This window comes from Medicago truncatula, chromosome 4, assembly GCF_003473485.1.
Source record: "Medicago truncatula cultivar Jemalong A17 chromosome 4, MtrunA17r5.0-ANR, whole genome shotgun sequence".
NCBI lineage: Eukaryota > Viridiplantae > Streptophyta > Magnoliopsida > Fabales > Fabaceae > Medicago > Medicago truncatula.
Window position 1 is genome coordinate 32,794,646 of NC_053045.1, and position 20,650 is coordinate 32,815,295.

The following is a 20,650-nucleotide window of genomic DNA, read 5'->3' on the forward strand; positions in this document are numbered from 1 at the left end:
TAATAATTGAACCAACAATTCACTATTTTTTCCTCTCATGCCTTTACGGCCTCTTTCTCTTCTTCAAAACCATTTTCGAAAACTAAAATCAATTGAAACACACCAAAAATACTTTTGGAAGAGAACTACATGGAATTTTGATCCCTTAAAAGGGTATGTAGGCAAGAGGTCAAAACCTCTCCAAGTCCAATAAAATGAAATCTCATACACTTTCTTTCCAAATCCTTAACCTAAATAAACTCTCTTTTTCAATAAATAAGCATAAAAGTAAAGCGTAGACATAAAGCTAGGAAAGCGGTTCCTATAGAATACTATAGTCGTTACGGGTGCTTAACACCTTCCCGTAACGAAAACGACCCCCGAACTTAGAGTTTCTAAGGGTTTTCTCAATTTTACCCTTCCCAAGAAAAAATAGAGAATATCAAATATTGAAAGGTTCAAGCCTAATTAATGACTTGATACCCCGAAATCGTGATAACACTAACAATAACATAATAGACATGTATCACAGAACAATGTAATAGACAAATTAGTTTCTGATATCGCTAATGCAACCAAAAACCTGGAAGGTTTTTGTTTTATATAAGAGTAACATGATCTAAATAAAATACAATTGAAAATGGTAATAATATTTGTTTGCACCAATAATAAATTTTCATGTAGAATAAAATATCACAACATCACCATAGATAACAACACAATTTCATAACTTGAAATAAAATATTTTAGCTTATTAAAGCCTTACATTTTTCTTATAATAAAATAAGTAAATATTAGATAACATCGGCCCTGATCTCATAGTATCACAGCCTACAATTCTTTTTAAACATAAAAAACAATTAAACAAACATTCAAGAACAACATAACACGAGTTAAAAGATAATTATCCACTTTACTCTCATGAACGAACATCTCAGTACTACATGTAGCGAGGAGGCTCTGCATACAACATAAAAAAGAAAAGAACATAGAAAACAAGATGTTAGATATGTTATATGTAACTTAAAGTTGTACAAAAATAAAAAGGCATACAAACAAACATAAATCTACATTCATGACTCAAACCATCTAAGGTTTGCATATTAAACTACAAGATATTAGTGTGACATTTTCTTGTGCCTATAATGAATTTCCTAGCTTAAATATATGCCCTAACAACAACGTATTATCAAGAGTTTCCACACTAAAGAGTAATCCCCTCCTAGACTATAGGTTAAAATCCCTATATATAATACATGTTTCATCACATAAAATTAAAAAATGTTATCATATAAAAATTATTAATATCATCCATGCCTCTCACAAACTAGGTAACTCATGAAAAAAAAAATTATCATCTTAACACCATCCTTGCGTTTATTGAGACAAGTAGCCTGTCTTAAATAATATTCATTAAAAAAATATACACAAAATAAATATCCTAAAGATCAACCTTGTAATTAGTTAAAACTCGAATTTAATTCTTAAATTAACAACTTATATTCTAATCCCCATATAAAATATTAAGTACATATTCTATATTTTTCTCTTTCATTTATTAATTTCGTTCTTCACTCAAGAAAAGTTACGACACGACGGATGTTCTGGGGATTTTCTAACCTATTTCATTTATTAATTTCATTGTGTGTTTTGATAATTTTCTTCAACCATAATTACCTCTTGTTTCATTATTGATTTATACCCTTGAGCTTTTCGTTATATATATATATATAGACACACACATCTTGTATTACTGAAAACAATGTTATTAAAGAACTATGTATGTATGCTAACAGTTTGTGGAAACTATGGTATATAAAGAGATAATATTTCATATTTGAGTTTTGTTGTGATGATTTTTTAATTTTTTTTATCATAATTTGATATAACTTTGTTTTTGTATTTCTTTTGAATTACAAATTATTTAGACTTGTTCAGAACGATTGTTAGCTTGTTTGGGTAATTAATTTGTTTAGGTAGAATCAATATTATTTCCTAACATATTTATTGTTTTGAAGTATTTGAGTATGTGTTGTTGTTATAAAATCTGTCAATTTGTCCATGCAGCATTCTCAGGTGCTAGGAAGGGGCAATACACATTTGGGACGAGTAGAGTAAAAATATTTTCAATTAATATTCAGAGGGTGGTCTAAGGCCTACTAAGGATGAAATAACTAATGGTATCTAAAGTTTAGTTTTTAAATCTTCATAGTTTCACTTAAAGAGAGATATGTGTTCATTGTATGGTTGATAATATGATTAATCATAATATATTTTAGTAACGGATGTGTGGTTGAATTTTCGTGTTTTACCTACTTCCATCCCGCTAGAAAAAAAAATATTTGACATGATAACTAAAGATATCAAAGAAATTTCAGGATCGGAGAAATATATGTAAGTTTTAGACAAATTATAAGAGAAACAACATTATAACAATAAAAAATAGTTTTAGATATAATAGATAAAAAAAAAATTACCTTTGTACAAACTCAAACAATAACCAATGTTGCAAATCAGAGGCTTTTTATTACCCGGATATAATTTTTCACAATCGACGTCAGTAACACATTCATCTGTAATATAAAATAAGAATAAAGAAGGTTACTAAAAATGATTGAAAGATTATGCATAAAATAAAATAAAAATCAAGATGAGCTTACTTCCACCAGCTTCTACAATAAGCAATAAGGAAACAAAAAGTATCATAATATAAACAAACTTAATAATTTCAGCCATTTTTTTTACCTTTGTGTATAACAAAAGTATAATTGTCTGAACACTTTATATAGTAAAAATCCCCATACAATAATTACATCTATTAAACAGTTTAATAATTTTGAGACGAAACAAATTCATCATTTAAATTAGAATAATTATTAGATATCACTAAAGTACATGTATGTATCATGTTTGTCCCTTTAGTTCATAGAATAAATCTTACATCAAAATGTTGCTTTTAACTATAATTCATTTTTTTTAAAAGGCCAAAATAAAATATATTACTAACCAAAACAAGTCATTCCAACACAAGTTGTACCACAAAAGACTTAAAAAGAGTTACAAAATAATATGAGAAACTAAAGGCCCGTTTGTTACGGATTAAAATAAGGGTTAATAGTGTTTTATCCCCTCTATAAGATAGGTCATTTCCGATTTTACCCCTCTAATAGGTCATTCAAAAACGAAAAATTTTGCAAAAAAAAGGTTGGTTTTTGAATGACATGTTAGGGGGGTATTCCAAAACAAAAACATTTTATAGGGGGTAAATCAAAAAAATAATTTTACAGGGGGTAAATCAAAAAATAATTTTACAGGGGGAAAAACCGAAAATAACCTATATTACAAGGGGGTAAAGCATCATTGCGCATAATAGATGTATAATTTTTCGAACATTTTATACATAAGTTTTTTAATAGTTTTCATCCATAAGAAGTTTTTCATTTAAATTAGAATAATTATTAGATATCACTAAAGTACATTTATGTATCATATTTGTCTCTTTAGATCATCGAATAAACCTTACAACAAAACCTTTCTTTTCATTATTGTTTACCTACCTTTTATTACTTTTTATTTCCTAGCTGACCTTTCATAATATATGGGTATATATATATTGGGGGAATATCAAGTGGGAATGACAATTTTGTATGAGAATGGTAGGAATGGTTTTCAACCCTTAGATCAAAATGAATGATCAAGATTAAAAGGACAAATTGATTTGCACGTGTCTTTGTCTTCCGCAAGTCCAGAACTAAAAGCACATCATTTCTTTTTATGAACCACCACTCTAGATCTCACCCCAGAGGAATAACCCGGCTACCGGCTGCACCAAACCAACCAATGGACCACAATAAATTATATATGCCACCCATGACATGAACATTATAACCTTTGATTTTATTTTTTGTAGTTGAATTCGAGGCACAACCTACTTACAAAGCTATAATGTAGAAGGAAGCATGTAACATCTTCTACTATAGGGTAATCCTTCAATAACTAATTTGAAAGTCTTGTGATTTAAGTTAAACAAAGGGATTTACATATTCTTGGAGGTTGACATGAGTGCATTGAAGCAAATGGGAGAAAAATCAAAAATGGCCTCATAGAGCTTGCAATTCTTATGGTAATTGTCATCAATTTGTGGCTTATGTTCAAATGCCTATTACAGAGCATATGTTACAAATACTTTGGTTGGTTGATCGCATGAAAATTAATAAGGTAAATAACCATTGTATTCAAATATAAGCATCAAGAAGAATAAACTTTGACATAGACATCCGACACGACACATATACTCATACGTCGACACCACTAATTTAAAAAACACATGACACCGACATCGCTACATATTTTTTTATTTATTTATGAAAAATTAAAATTGATAATCAGTTTATTTATGTGTGCATCTAAATTTATCAATTTATTTCATTTTAAAAAAAAGTTCTAAACAAAATTAAAATAGGATAGTTTTTAACATTTTATTTATATTTATCCATCTACTATAAAAAAAAAAAAAAAAAAAACTAAAAATGTTCTAATCAAATTTAATTTCTTTGACCCCTCATTGAATAACAATGATCCTTCACAACATTTTTAACTCTTGTAAATGTGTTTGAGATATATCTTTAAGGCTTTGTTTCAGAATTTGGAGGGGAGAAAAATGAAGACTTTGGAGGGTTGGAAATATATAGGAAAATGGTAAAATCTTTCACATTTTCTGAAAGAGTAATTTTTTAGAGAATGATAAATCAATGCTTATGATTAATATTTTTTTAATTTTAAAAATATTATAACTACATGTATTAAATTTGAAAAATTCATGTAAACCCTCCAGAACCCCTTAAAACCATGAGGGTTTTGTAGTATGAAGAAAAATGAACGCCCCAAAGCCTTTCCCTCTTAATGTCATCTATTTTTTCCACTTGCCCTTTCTTTTTTTCCATAAAGAATTTTTTTTTGAAACAAAGTGTCAAAAAACTTTTTTTGTCATACAAGTGTGATTCGGGTGTCGAACACCTCTATCCAAAGAGTTCCAAATAAATAGTAAATATTTTTTGGATACTTGTATGATATTTTTTGACACGTTTCAAACAAATGTCATATGAGTGTTGGAAATCGATGTGTATCGGACACCGCGACACGTCTGAGCTTATGGGTGTCAGTGGTTCATATATTAATACAAATTTAATCTAAACTTGGATCCCCTAATTTGTATTTTTTTTTACAAACCTTGAGTTATACTTTGTGCTTCGAGTTAGTTATTAAAACTATATTTGCGTCCTTCCTTCCCTATTTCATTCTCACTCCTATTTTACTGGATTTTAGCTTATGGTACTTGTTATTTAGGAGATGCTGGAGAAATGATGAAGGGACAAAAGAGGATATATATAATTTTGATTTGAATATATTTGTGAATAATGGGGAGATTTTAGTATTAAGGTGAAAGATTGATAGAAATAGGCAGAAAATGGTAACCAAACAAATTTTCAATTCAAGGAAGATGTATTGCTTCGTAGAGGATCGCCACAAGAAACGTGGTTTTTTGATAAGATAAATTCATGGTTCAATCTAGAACCCAAAAGAAGTAAAGCTTCCAAATTCACATAAAGTGACATTTTTTCTTATCAAAATTCATCTGCCTTACGTATCATTTTCGTGCTCTATTTATATGATTTTATTACATGATGATTTTGATTCTAAAACTCTTAGAAAATAAAAGGAAATGCATCTATTAATTGCAAATTTGCAATAATGTTTTGCTGGCTGATTAAGACAAGGAAGACTACACTTTAGATAGACTTTTAGTTGGTTGATTTTATTTTCAGTTGTATGCTTCAGTCAATCCCCTCAATTTCACCTCCTTATAGTCATCGTTAAGTGCTGGATTGAATGCTCGTTCCTTCCTTTTTTCAGCTCTTTATTTGAATCACGTCTGAAACTTCAAGCCCATTTTTTACAGAAAAATATGTCGATTTTGATCTTGACCCCAAAAGATGAAATGCAGATAAATTTCTAAGCTTTCCAACAAATTAAAGATTGCATCAATCGGACATCGACATCTCTAGATATGGACAAAACAAGACAGATATATAATGATCTATACGAATATAAAAACTTTGAACCAAAAATAATTTGGTTCTCTTATGCCATAATAACTTAATGATTATTTTCAAGGGAGAGGATATTAGGATCACATCAAGAAACTTATTAGCTTGTGGTGCGTGTTATTTATGACATGCTATAGTGGAAATTTCAATATTTATTATGTGAACAAACAATCAAAATCTGATACACTTAAACTTCAAGTTGATATGACTAGTTTATTATCAAATCATATTTGTCGTCAAATTGATCTGGTATGTTTCAAGTATTTCTTTTGGTATATTTTTCATTGATTGGGTCTGCATAGAACTAGTAATTGTATTTGATAAGGTCAACTATATCTAGATAAATTGATGACAATTTTTATCCCTCAACTTGATAGGTAAATAGATTGAAAAGATCATGTATGACAAGGAAAATGTTTTTGGTGGTAATGATATTCATGCATGCCTCTCTTTCATTATACTTTGTGATTTACAACAATATTAAATGCTCTAGTGTGGTTAAATGGATAGGCAACGATGATCAAAGTTGTTTCAGGTTCCATGGTTTGTTGTGGTGCATGGTTTGGGTGTTTGATCAATTATTCCTTTTGATTTGTTGTATGATTCTTAACTTGTGTGATCATAAAAGTTGAAATTTGAGCAGTAATATTGTAATATGATTAGTACTTTGAATTCGATTTATATTTTGTTATTATGTTCTTTTATAATGAATAAGTTAAATGATTTGTATAGTATTTTTTTGGGATTACTGAAATACCTTTTTAAAAAATAATTCCTTTTTATAATCTCTAGTTATTCATGAATATTGATGTTATCCTTGCTTTTAATGTTTCAATTGTGTGCATTTGAATTGTAATTGAGAAATACATTTTGAATTTAGATTTAAGATAATCATTTTGAACACTAAACTCTAGAGATAGATCTTGGTTTTTTTTTGTGGTGGTCGGGGTTCGAACCCCGGACCTTGCATATATTATGCATTCTCCATACCAACTGAGCTAAGCTCACGAGGACAGATAGATATGGGTTTAACAAGCACTAAAAGTATTGAATATTAATATTGTCATATTGGTTAATAGGTAGAGATCGTCGATTAACTAATATGATCCCACAACATTATTTTGACATAGATAATGCGTTTTGGGCGATACATGATAATATTGATTAGTAACAAGAATATGTATAACTAATCATAAGAATACATGTGATAATCGTATCGTTTACATTGTTATAATTTTATAGCTTATGAAACCAAACACCTTACAATTTTATCACTTAAAATCATATTAATTATTGAACGACTTTAATATCGCACTAGTCCTTGTGGCTTTTTAAAATCACACAACATCACCATAATTTGATATTACATTACACAACATCACCATAAATAAACAACTCAATTTCATAACTAGAAATAACATATTTTGGCTTCTTATAGGCTTACATTTTTCTTATAATAAAATAAGTAAATACTATATTATTAACATCAGCCCTGATCTCATAATATCACAACTTACGATCCATTTTAAAGATAAACAACAATCAAACAAACATTCAAGAAAAATGTAACATGGATTAGAGAATAATTCTCCACTTTACTCTCCTAGACAAACATCTCAATACTACTTGTGAGGAGGCTCTACAAAACACATATAAAAAAACACATAGAAAACAAGGTGTTAAATATTTTACATGTGACTTAAAGTTGTATAACAATATAAATGCATGAAAACATACATAAATCTACATTTATAACTCTAAACCATCTACATATTACATATTAAACTACAATATATATATATATATAATTTGTAAATACACATTTGGGACGAATAGAGTAAACATATTTTCCATTAATATATGGAGGGTGACATAAACCCTACTAGAGATGAAATAACTAATGATATCTAAAGTTCAGTTTGTAAATCTTCTTATTTCCCTTTAAGATAGATATTTGTTCATTATATGGTTCATAATATGATCAATGATAATATAATTTAGTAACAAATGTGTGGTTGATTTTTCATGTTTACTTACGTGCATCTCATTAAAAAAAAGTATATATTTAAAATGTTTATAATAATGGTGGATTCTAGGGTGAGGGATCAATTAAGTCCCTCACCGGTGAACCATGACAAAAATACCATTCGATCTAATTAATGGTCTAGATTTATTAAAATAAAAAAATGAGACCATCAACACATGTTCACACACAACCATGCCCTTATGTCTTCCTCATCTACCTCCTTTTCCATTGCGTAAATGATTTTGTTGAAAAATTAAAGAATCGTAAACTTTCAACTTTAATTAGTTCTCTTTGCTTATATATGTTTGCTAAGAACAAAATAGCAGAATGATTTTGCAATGTTCCTCCAAACAATTTTAAAGTTCAAAGGCCGTTTTTTTTTTTTGTACAAGTTCGATGCCCATTTTTATCACCTTCATTTGAACTAAAGTTTCAATTGATTTGTTTGTGTGTTAAAAGGCCATAACCGAACATTATCCTTGTTGCGTTTTTCACCATGAACATGAAGTATTAAATTTTCAAATTTTAGGGGTTTCTCTTTTGACACAATAGTTATCAACACCAAGAAATTGGTTCCTGTCACTTTCCCATATCTGGTTTTTCATTTTCAAATGGATGTAGATGTTTTCTGCAAGCATCTTCTAGATTTACAGATTTCAGAGGAGTTGAAAAAGATGAAGAAATATAATAGGGACAAGATTGTATGTTAAAATGTCTAGATGTTCTCAATCTTATTTTCAATAAATCTCAACCATTGATTCAATCAAACGGTATTTTTTTCATGGTCCACCAGGGAGGGACTTAATTGAACCCTCACCCTATAATCCACCTTATAATAATATTACATAAATTTTAGGATCGAAGAAATATACGTAAGTTTTAAACAAATTATAGGAGTAACAACATTATAACAAGTAAAGAAAATAAAAGTTTTAGATATACTAGATAAATAAATTTTACCTTCGTATGAACTCAAACAATAACCAATGTTGCTGCAAATAAGAGGCCATTTATTACCATAATATAGGTTTTCACAATCGGCGTCAGTAACACATTCTTCTGTAATATAAAATAAGAATAAAGAAAGATTACTAAAAATGATTGAAAGATTGCGCATGAGATAAAAAAAAATGGGAATGAGCTTACTTCCACTAGCTTCACCAATAAGCAATAAGGAAACACAAAGTATCAAAATATAAACAAACTTAATAATTTCAGCCATTTTTTTCACCTTTGCGTATAACCAATGTATAATTGTCTGAACACTTTATATAGTAAAAAATCTCATGCAATTTTTACATCAATTAAATATTTTTTAATAATTTTCGGACGAAAGAAATTCATCATTTATATGAGAATATGATGCAGGAGGGCTTTATTATTAATTTAGTAGTAGTTATTATTTAGCCAAATCGTAGTAATTTTTTAGTAATTCATCTTTCTATTATTATTTCATTTTATTTTATTTCGGTCCACGGGTTTGTTATTTCTTTCATTATATAAGCAGAACTTATGTAGCCTAAGAGGCACACTTTTATTTCATTAATAATATTCGAGACTTTTCTCTATTTTCTAGTGGATTCCGGAACCCTATTTTCACAAGTTTGTTGCCTGCGAGCTTCTTCTTTTCTATCTAGGTTTAACGCTTGCTAGCCTACGCTTCCATACTGCGTCAGAATAACTATTAGATATAACTAAAGTACATTTATGTATCATGTTTGTCCCTTTAGTTCATAGAACAAATATTACATAAAAATGTTGTTTTTAGCTATAATTCATTTTTATTAAAATGGCCAAAATGTAATATATTACTAAACAAAATTAGTCATTCTATCACATGTTGTGAATACTTTGATCTTTACTACGTACCCTTGTTTCGTCTCATCAGATTCCTTGCATGCAACGGTATACCATAACAATGCACCCAGACCCCTCTTTCATAAACAATGTCAATTTTCTTCGACCATGTGTCTATAATCAGATCCAAACCCTAACCTGAGACCTATGTGCCAACTAAATCCCTAAATCCGGTCGAATCGTTTTTCGGCATCTTGAGCTCTCTCACACACACACACACACACACACTCTCTCTCTCTCTCTCTCTCTCTCTCTCTCTCTCTCACTCATGTTTTCTTTAAAAACATGCATTCAATGTAGTCTATGAAACTCATATACTTGATACGATACGGCCCAATACAATTATACGGGAAAATTTCAAAATCAAAGATGCGATACGACCGACATACTTTAAAAAAATAAAAATTAAACTACGTATTAAACTCAAAATACAAACTATGTACTAAAACTCGGGAAAAAAAAAACAGACGCAAAATCTAATCCCACACAGTGACCATACAAATATAGAAAATAATAAGGTACAACAATGAAATTACCTTCACATGACAATCAACAACAACAACTTTCTCACAACAACAAAAGAGACATTGCACAACAACATAAATATAAATATCGTAATATGGATAATAAAGAAATTGACAATTAGTCAATTACTTGTATATATCTCAAAAAGTGAACCAAAAAGAACATTTTTAATGTTATACATCTATATCCAAAAAAGAACATCACCGTATAATATTCATTATTAAAAGTTAAGTGTTATTTTAAGTAACACTAATATTCATTTATTTTCTTTTTTCTCTTTTAAGGAAAAAGATAAAGAAAAAATAATAGAAAAATCATGTATCCTGTGTGAATAGGTTTTCCACCACGATATCCTTCGCGTATATATGACGTATCTAAAACATATTGGACAATTTTTTTAAAAAAATATAAAATTAATTGTTGGATACTCTTCTGGTACACATCGGGACGTATCAGGCAGGTATCGCAGCAGGATACATATCGGATATCGAAAAATCATCAATTTTGAAATATTTAGGCTTCACTGAATATGGTTATTTCGCTCAACGTTGAACATTTTTAATTATAATTCATTATTGTTTATCAAGTTTTTATTTCTTTTCTAGCCTTTTATAATAGAGTAATGATTGGTAGACACCCTTATTTCGTACATCCATTTGTATCATTCTAGAAAATTTAAGTTAGCCAAATATTATGGTATGTGTGACCACATTTTTTCAGTTGCGTGACCACTATTTTTTCAGCATTTAGAAACTCAAAAATATGGTCACGCAACTAAAATTCGTGTGACCACTATTTTTTCACTTAGTTAACCAAATAAATAGTGGTCACGCAACTGAAAAAATGTGGTCACACAGACCATATATTTGATTAACTTAAATTTTTCAGAGTGGTACAAAGGGGTGTACACAGACCATGTATAATTGTTTGAACACTTCTTTATATCATAAAAAACTGCACACAATGTTTACACCAAATACATAGTTTTTTAGTAAGTTTCGTTTGTAAGAAGTTTTTCTTTTAAATTAGAATAATTATTAGATATCACTAAAGTACATTATGTATCATGTTTGTCCATTTAGTTCATAGAATAAATCTTACATGAAAGTATTTATTTTTATTGTTGTTTACCAACCTTTCATTACTTTTTATTTCTTAGCTAGCCTTTCATAATATATATATATATATATATATATATATATATATATATATATAGATAGGGGGAATATCAAGTAAGAATGACAATTTATATGGGAATGGTAGGAATAATTTTCAAAAATTAGATCAAAATTAATGTTCAAGATTAAATGGAGATATTGATTCGCATGTGCCTTTGTCTTTCCCAAGTCCAGAACTGAAAACTCGTTATTTCCTTTCATGAACCACCACTCCAAATCTCACCCACAAGGACCACAATAAACTATGCCACCCATGAACATTCAAAACTTCGATTTTAGTTATTGTAGTCAAATTTGATTCTCATTTGTTGCACCTCTTTCTCATGGAAATAGAGCGATTGTCTAGATTCCATGAATAATAATAATAATAATAATAATAATAATAGATCGATTGTGTATAAAGAGAATACAAGAGTTTGATCCAACTTATTCACTTTCAATTATATTCTTAAACAAATTTGTCTATAAGAATGTTATATTTTTTATGTTATTTAAAAAGATAAGAATTTATATTATATTTTATATATTGTTGGTGTCATTAAAAGATTAATGTAGTTTGTTTAAATATGAAAAGGCAAAATATTTATAGCTGTAATATACTTTTCGTAATTTATAAGTAGTATTAATGCTTTTCTTCTCAACGCTATTAAAACATTGTTATTTAATAGCATTTTTCAAGCGCTATTATAGGATTTCAACCTATAGTATCGGGGTTTTCTTAGTGCCTGAAAAACACTATTAAAAGTGAAAATGAATGCTACTAAAAGCCAAATTTGTAGTAGCACATTGATAAATTCTATTATAGCAATTGATATATTTACCATATAATTATTATATGTTAATAATTAATTAAAGGGGTTAATGGTGCTTTACACCCCTGTAATATAGGTCATTTTTGGTTTTCCCCTCCTGTAAAATATTTTTTTTTATTTACCCCCTGTAAAATTTTTTTTTTTTTTGGAATACTCCCCTAATATGTCATAAAAAAACGAAAAATTCTGCAAAAGAAATAAATAAAGTCGTTTTTTATGATCTATTAGGGGGGTATTCCAAAGAAAAAAAAATTACAGGGGGTTAAATCAAAAAAAATATTTTACAGGGGGAAAACAAAAAATGACCTATATTACAGGGGGGTAAAGCACCATTAACCCTAATTAAAGTGATCCAAGTGGAAGAATCGTTGGATTTATGGATTCACTTTAGTTAATTAAATAAATATAAGAAGAATTATTATTAAATATTAAAATATCAAAGAACTTATTTTATATGCATATGTGTGTCTATCTATATATCTATTTATCTATCTATCTATCTATCTACAAACACATGCATAAGAAAATGAATTTTCTCCCTTTCACAATTAATCATTCTCTTATTCTAGTGGGAGTTAACTCACGCTCAACATTTTTTAGCGGTAGATAACTCACGCTGGTACTTTTTAGATTGGTTGAACCGACTAAAAAAGTGATTGAACCGATTCAAAAAGTACCAGCATGAGTTAACTACTGCTGAAAAATGCCGAGCGTAACTCCCGCTGGATCAAGGGAATTAGCAAGTTTACAAGGGAGAAACTTATAGTTTGTGGTGCTTGTTATTTAGGACATGAAGGAGAAATATAGTGGAAATTTCAACATTTATGAACAATCATAAACTTAAACTTACAGTTGATATTAGTTTATTATCAAAACATATTTGTCTTCAAATTGATTTAGTATGTTTTGAGTATTTATTTGGTATATTAAATTGTCTAGTGTGTTTAAATGGGTAGGCAAGGATGATCAAAGATGTTTCAGGTATGTTGTGGTGTTTGGTTTGGATGTTTGGTCAATTATTCTTCTTTGATTTGTTGTATGATTCTTAACTTGTGTGATCATAGAAGTTGAAATTTGAGCTATAATGGTTGGAATTCGATTTATATTTTGTTGTTAGGTTCTTTTATAATGAATAAGTGGAATGATTTGTATAGTATTTTTTTATTACTAAAATACTTTTTTAAAATATAATTCCTTTTTATAATCTCTACAATAGCACTTTTTCTCACTATTAAATACAGGACATATAATAACTGCTTTAGCCAAATTCGTTACCAAATCCTCGCGCGAAAGAAGTATACCATAACGTTTTTCCTATTAAAGAAAGACTTTTTTTTTATAGTTTTTCAAAAGCGCTATTATAGGTGTGGTAGCTATAATGGTGAGGCTTTACTAATACTAAAAAAAGCGTATGAAAGCCAAAAAAACTATTAAAAGTCAAAAAGCGCCATTGTAGAAGGAATAATTCACAAAAATAGATTCTTGCTCTCAATATATTTTAATTTGACTTAATTGTATATTTGGTCCCTTAAGTTTATTTTAGATTTTAAGTTGATCATTTATGTTTTAAAAGTTTCAAGTTGGTCAAAAATGTTATTCACATTGCAATTAGCTAGTCACTTCCGTTATATAATATTGAGTTTAATAAAACCAAAAAATTTTAAAAATGTTTTAAAATAGATTTTGTAAATAAGTTAAACTCCAACACCGATATTCTCAACCAAAATCTCTAAAAAGTCATTTGACGGAAGATATTTAACTTATTTTAATATCATAAACATTTATTACGAACATGAAACTTTTATGCGCTTGAAAAACACTATTAAAAGGGAAAATGAATGTTATTATTATTTTTTTTTTAAAACTCGGTATCCGATCCAAGAATCGACTAATTTGATTTTGTTATTAAAAGCCAAATTTATAGTAGTACATTGATAAGTTCTATTATAGCAATTGATATATCTACTATATACTTACTCTATGTTAATAATTAATAACAATAATCCAAGTGGAAGAATTTTTGAATTTATGGATTCACTTTAATTAATTAAATAAGTATAAAAAAAATTATTGTTAGTTATCAAAATAACAAAAAACTTGATTTATGTGTGTATCTATCTATCAATCTATCATTCTATTTATTTATCTATCTATTTATCTATCTATATACACACACATGAATAAGAAAATTTATTTTCTCCCTTTCAAAATTGCTCATTCCCTTGACTCAGCGGGAGTTTACTCACGCTCGATATTTTTCAGCAACAGTTAACTCACGTTGACACTTTTTTTATCGGTTTATCCGACTTAAAAAGTGATTGAATCGATCTAAATAGTGCCAACGTGAGTTAACTACCGCTGAAAAATGCCGAGTGTGGGTTAACTCCCACTGAGTCAAAGGAATGATTAATTTTGAATGGGAGAAGAGCAATTTTCCATGAATAATATGGTATTGGGCCATAATTGAGTTCAATCCATAATGAGTTGAAAATTACTTCTCTCCCACAAAATTGCTCATTCCCTTGACCCAACAGGAGTTAACTCACGCTTGGTATTTTTTAGCGGTAGTTAACTCACGTTGGCACTTTTAAGATTGGTTGACCCGACATAAAAAGTGATTGAACTGATCTAAAAAGCACCAGCGTGAGTTAACTACAGCTGAAAAAATGTTGAGTGGTTAGTTAACTCCCTTTGGGATCAAGGGAACGAACAATTTTGAAAAGGAAAGAGCAATTTTCTAATGAGTTTGGATGTTCTCTCATGTAAGCCCGTTGAGAACTCTTTCTACTTATGCTTCTATATTTTGGTTATCCCGTTAGGTCAGGACAAACTCTTATCTCTATAAAACAAAAGCATCATGAAGGGATAGAAGAACTCTCAACCCTAACTTCTCCCAAGAGTTTTCTCAAGATTTCCTCATCGCTCCAGATGATCCATTAATCATTTAAAAGTACACATTTACATCTGTTTAAGATTACTGTGTATTATAATTTGTATCTATGATTTTGGTTATTTTCGTTCAATATTCTAACATATTACACATACAACCAAAATGTCTTAATTATTGTATCTACATCTATAACATTATTAAAAAGTGATAAATATTTTGGGTTGGATTTTTTTACTTCTGACTGTACCATTTCGATCATTTAAATTATTTATTATTTTTATAGTATTAATTCAATTGTTGATTAAAAAACTAGTTAATTGTCATTAAAATATAAACAATCCACAAAAATAGAAGTAATAATCCACAATAATAGAAATTATATTGGACATTATAAAACTACTTTATTTTGATCTTATTTTGTAAAAATATTTTATTCTCTTTCTATACACGTTATAGCATGCAGCTAGCCATATTATACCCCTTACCATTTGCTATACCTTGCAATGATACTACTTGAAGTTTATTGGCGTTAACATGATTTGTTTGTTATTATTATGTATTTTATTAAATAAATATTTGTTTTTTAATTTAAAATCTCAATCGTTAGATATTTTTTTGTCATATGTCTTACATCCAAACTCTAAATAGAGTAAATGAAGTTTAGCCTAAATGGAGCATATCCGAACTCATGAGCCCAAATTCAGCAAAATAAAAGAAAGCTGATCACAAAACGCAAGTGTCCTGGTAACTACTATAATTTTGTCAAAATATCAACTAATAGGTATTGTTTCTGGACGAATTTAATTATTGCTACTACGAGTACATCCCTCTACCTGCCTCCCCTTACTTGAGCTAAGGTAGAAGGTTATGTTTTCCCGAAGCAAATGATGACCAACAGGAAAGCATGTGGTGAAATTTCAAAGGTAAAGTAGAGTTATCTTTCAAAATTTTGTGGGGTTATTATGTCTACATATAGACTCAAAAGTTTGGCCAAAAGAAAATTAGTATACAAAGATCTCATGTAAAGAGAGACTGAGTGGTGTTTTTGTTTTTTTTTTAGGAGTGGGGTTATTATATGTCTCCAACATTTATAAGACTAAAACATATATAGGCCAAAATAAATAATATACAAATATTTCATGTAACCTAAAGTTCTGTTATGTAGAGGCTCATGATGAGTTCTTTCCAAAGAGCTCCTCCCCTTGGTTATATATTTAACTTGTGGTGTATAAATTGGCAAAATTTTATGCATATAATTCTCTTATCTCACTCATGAGTGCAATATTTTTATTTTTTGTTTGTTGGTAATAACTTAGTAGGGATGACACGTAATTATTTTGAATATATATTATATTTATACTATATATAAAAAAAATAACATGTTTCAGCTCTTTTGGGTTAACTTCTCCTTTGAGTTGACTTTTTTATTATTCAAATTATATCTTTAAATATGTGCGGAGAAATCCGCACAACCATTCCATTCCCATAGTATATGCGAAGAATTCACCCAAAAACCTGTCTGCAAATAATTATGCCACTTGTTCCTCAAATGGATCGGCACTGAAGAAGCATTCTTAGAAGCCAACAGTACACTAGTTAAACTCTTATTTTTTGGATGGTTTTTTTTTTTTTTTTAAAGATTTGGTGGAATATTTTATGGTATTTTATACAACTTTATGAGCATAACACTTTATTATGGAGGTTTGATATATTTTTGTTTTTTTTGGTAGCCGGGATTTGAACCCCAAATCTTGCATATATTATGCATTGTTCATAGCAACTGAGACAAACTCACGAGAACTTGGTATATTTTTGTTTTATAATTAAGTTCAAAATTTAAATTGTTGATACATTTATAGTACTATAAAAGTGTATATGTCACATATGTAATAGTTTTAATATTATTTTAATATGAGATAAACTGTACGAGTTGATTCCACTTAAATAAAGGGTTAATATTGTTTTACCTCCTGTAATATAGGCTATTTAGGATTTTACTCCTTGTAAAATTTTTTTATTTCGTCCTTGTAATTTGAAGATATTTGGTTTTGGACCTTCATGAATTTCGATTGTACAAAATCGAAGATATGGCAGGAGGTAAACCAAAATTTACTCAAATTACAACGGAGTAAACCTAAATTTTCTCAAATTACAGGGGGTGAAATTTTTCATGAAAGTCCAAAATCAAAAAATCATCAAATTACAAGGATGAAATTCAAAAAAAAATATATATTTTACAGAAGGAAAAATTGAAAATGACCTATATTATAAGGGGGTAAAACACCATTAACCCCTTAAATAAATCATGTTGAAAAATTACTTGATTATTATATACTGCTCTTTTGGCAAATATTCTAGTGCACCTAGTAATGCTCAAATTCCATAAAAAAAAAAAAGAAAAATTAAAAAAAAAACAGACGTCGTCTACTGTGTATAAGTAAATAAATTAACACCATGCACAATTTTTTTTTCTATTATTAGATCAATAAGTCATATCATATTAAATTATTGGTGTAAAAACATATTAAATGATTAAGATAAAGAAGGAAAATAAGTTTTACACCATGTAAAAGATTATTTCCAACACCATGTAAAGTATTATTTCCATCATCATAGGATCAATAAATATAATCATTAAATATAGAGCGCTGCTATACAGTACGATAGAATTTACACACGAAATCACACAACAAGCTATACAACATGCAATTTATTTTGGTAATGGATTTCATGCTGGTTTATTGATACTTTTGTATAAAAATATGTATTAAAAAGCCATGTTACCAAAGAAATTACATGCATGATCCACCGGTTTACATGACATTGGTGAGGCAGGGACTGACAACAGTAAACTTGGAGAAGCACCACCAATGAGGTATTTTTGTGATTTATCATAAGATATATCTAGAAGAGGCAAAGTTTGTCACTTTGTGTCAAATTAAAATTAAGATAAAGAACTAAATAATAAGTATACACTTTTTCGTACAAAAATGACGACAAATAATTTCGTGCGTTTTAGCATTTCTCTTAAATATAAATATAATGTCATTTATTGATCAAATTATAGAAAATAGATTTATTCCTTAAAAAAAAAAAAAATTATATACGGTGGGTTGTACATTTTAGACAAAACCTTCTCTAACAACATAAAGTGTGGTACGCAATGTTTATGTAGTTGAGAAGTGAAACCAAAATAACATAGAAATCCTAAGGTAAGAAGATTATCCTTAAACAAACACAATAAAAATCATAAAAAAGCAAAACCCAAAAACAAAGAAAAGGCTATAAAAAACCATATACCAACCAACAAAACCACATTTCTTCCCAATCCTTCCACCTTCATTCCCTCCCCTCCTCCCATTCCATTGAAACTAAAATGGAACCAGCTCCACCACCATTGGAGCTAGACCTTGACAATCTTAAAGCACTCAAAATCCTAGGAAAAGGTGCCATGGGCACCGTCTTCCTCGTCCACAACCCCACCACCACAACAACCACCACAAACACCACCCTCTTTGCCCTAAAAGTCGTTGACAAAACCTCCATCCACGCCAAACTTGACGCCGAACGCCGCGCCCGATGGGAAATCCAAGTCCTCTCCACCCTCTCCCACCCTTTCCTCCCTTCAATCCTTGGTACATATGAATCCCCACAGTTTCTTGCATGGGCCCTGCCTTATTGTCCCGGTGGTGACCTCAATGTCCTCCGTTACCGTCAAAACGACCGTGTTTTCTCTCCGTCCGTTGTCCGGTTCTACCTAGCTGAAATCCTCTGCGCTCTCGACCACCTTCATTCCATGGGCATTGTTTACCGTGACCTAAAACCAGAAAATGTTCTAATACAACATTCCGGCCACGTCACGTTAACCGATTTCGACCTCTCACGTAAACTTAACCCAAGAACTTTTAAAACCGTTGTTGCAACACCACCACCACCTTTACCAGATTCAAAGTTTCCAGAATCTTCGCGAAAACATCGTCGAAATTTCTCTCGTTGGATACCTCTTCTTCCAACTGAATCTTCTCATAATCATAATCGGCTGCATGCTTTGAATTTGAAGAAGGCTAAGTCAGCACGGGTTAGTCCGGTGAGCCGACGTAAATTGAGTTTCTCAAATGGCGAACGGTCTAACTCATTCGTCGGAACGGAGGAATATGTTTCACCGGAGGTTGTTCGCGGTGACGGACACGAGTTTGCCGTTGATTGGTGGGCATTAGGGATACTTACATACGAAATGCTTTATGGTACAACACCGTTTAAGGGGAAGAATAGGAAAGAAACGTTTAAAAATGTTCTGATGAAGTCGCCGGAGTTCGTCGGAAAAAGGACGGAGTTGACGGATTTGATAGAGAAATTGTTGGAGAAGGATCCTAAGAAGAGATTAGGTTATTCACGTGGTGCTGTTGAGATTAAAGAGCATGCATTTTTCAGAGGAGTACGTTGGGAAATATTGACGGAGGTGATTCGGCCGCCGTTTCTTCCGGCGAGATATGATGATGCCGGGGAATTTTCGTCGGAGAAGTTATCAAATGGGACTGGTGGTGTGGATATTAAGGACTATTTTCAGCGGATGAATTCGCCGTCATTGCCGCCGTCGCCGTCTTGTAAGTTGAGAAAAAATGTTTCCTTAAAGGAATTCTAATGCACGTGCTGGTCGTTGATTGCACGTGCACGAGTTAGTTATTTTTTTTTTTTTTTAGCATTAATGTAATTTACATGGACATAGAATAATGGGAGATCGTAATTAAAGAACGGGAATAGCATAATTAGTTGAATTAGTTTGTTGCTTTTGGTTTGATAATGGCATATTTAGTTGGTTTAAATTTCAAAGTTTGAACTATCACAATATGATGTATAATTAGGATTTATAGTGTAGATTGGTATAGTTCCATCTTTGTTAGGGCTGTCAAAACGGGTCGGCTCGTATGGGTCGGCCCGTTTAGCCCGAATAAATATAGAGCTTGAGCCTAAAATATTGAGCTCGAATTTTAATAGGGTTTTTTAGCCCGGCCCTTAAAAGCCCGGTACCCGTTAGGGCTAGCCCGAATGAGCCGCGGGTAGCCCGTTAGCCCGCATAACAAAAAAAAATCTATGAATTATATATATTTTTCAAATAATTATTTACTTAGTTGATTATCAAAGTAAAAAACAAAAGTGAAAATTCAATGAATTAACACAAATATAAATGTAATGTAAAATTATATTTATTCATTTCATTATTTATAGTTTTAAAGATCGAATATATAAATATCTATAACCATAACATATCTAATTTA

At 30.0% G+C, this 20,650-nt stretch overlaps 1 protein-coding gene and 2 long non-coding RNA genes across 3 annotated transcripts; 1 reads left to right on the top strand and 2 right to left on the bottom strand.

Annotated features, from left to right (window-relative positions):
- Positions 1-660: 660 nt before the first annotated feature.
- LOC25492588 (uncharacterized) lies at positions 661-2,713 on the bottom strand. The gene is made up of 3 exons (XR_003010957.2): positions 2,640-2,713; positions 2,457-2,552; positions 661-939 (listed from the first exon to the last, which is right to left on the bottom strand). It is a non-coding gene; the product is annotated as an uncharacterized lncRNA (long non-coding RNA).
- Positions 2,714-7,464: 4,751 nt separating this feature from the next.
- Positions 7,465-9,463, bottom strand: LOC25492589 (uncharacterized). Its single transcript, XR_003010961.2, has 3 exons — positions 9,259-9,463; positions 9,073-9,171; positions 7,465-7,725 (listed from the first exon to the last, which is right to left on the bottom strand). It is a non-coding gene; the product is annotated as an uncharacterized lncRNA (long non-coding RNA).
- A 9,151-nt stretch (positions 9,464-18,614) lies between these two features.
- LOC11413884 (serine/threonine-protein kinase UCN) lies at positions 18,615-20,196 on the top strand. Its single transcript, XM_003606690.4, has one exon. It carries the CDS (start codon positions 18,751-18,753, stop codon positions 20,014-20,016), a length of 1,266 nt encoding a protein of 421 aa, XP_003606738.2. The 5' UTR covers positions 18,615-18,750; the 3' UTR covers positions 20,017-20,196.
- The last annotated feature ends 454 nt before the right edge of the window (positions 20,197-20,650 follow it).

Bases quoted from the DNA above. Each gene is read 5' to 3' on its own strand.
- LOC11413884 (XM_003606690.4), top strand. From the start codon at position 18,751: ATGGAACCAGCTCCACCACCATTGGAGCTAGACCTTGACAATCTTAAA.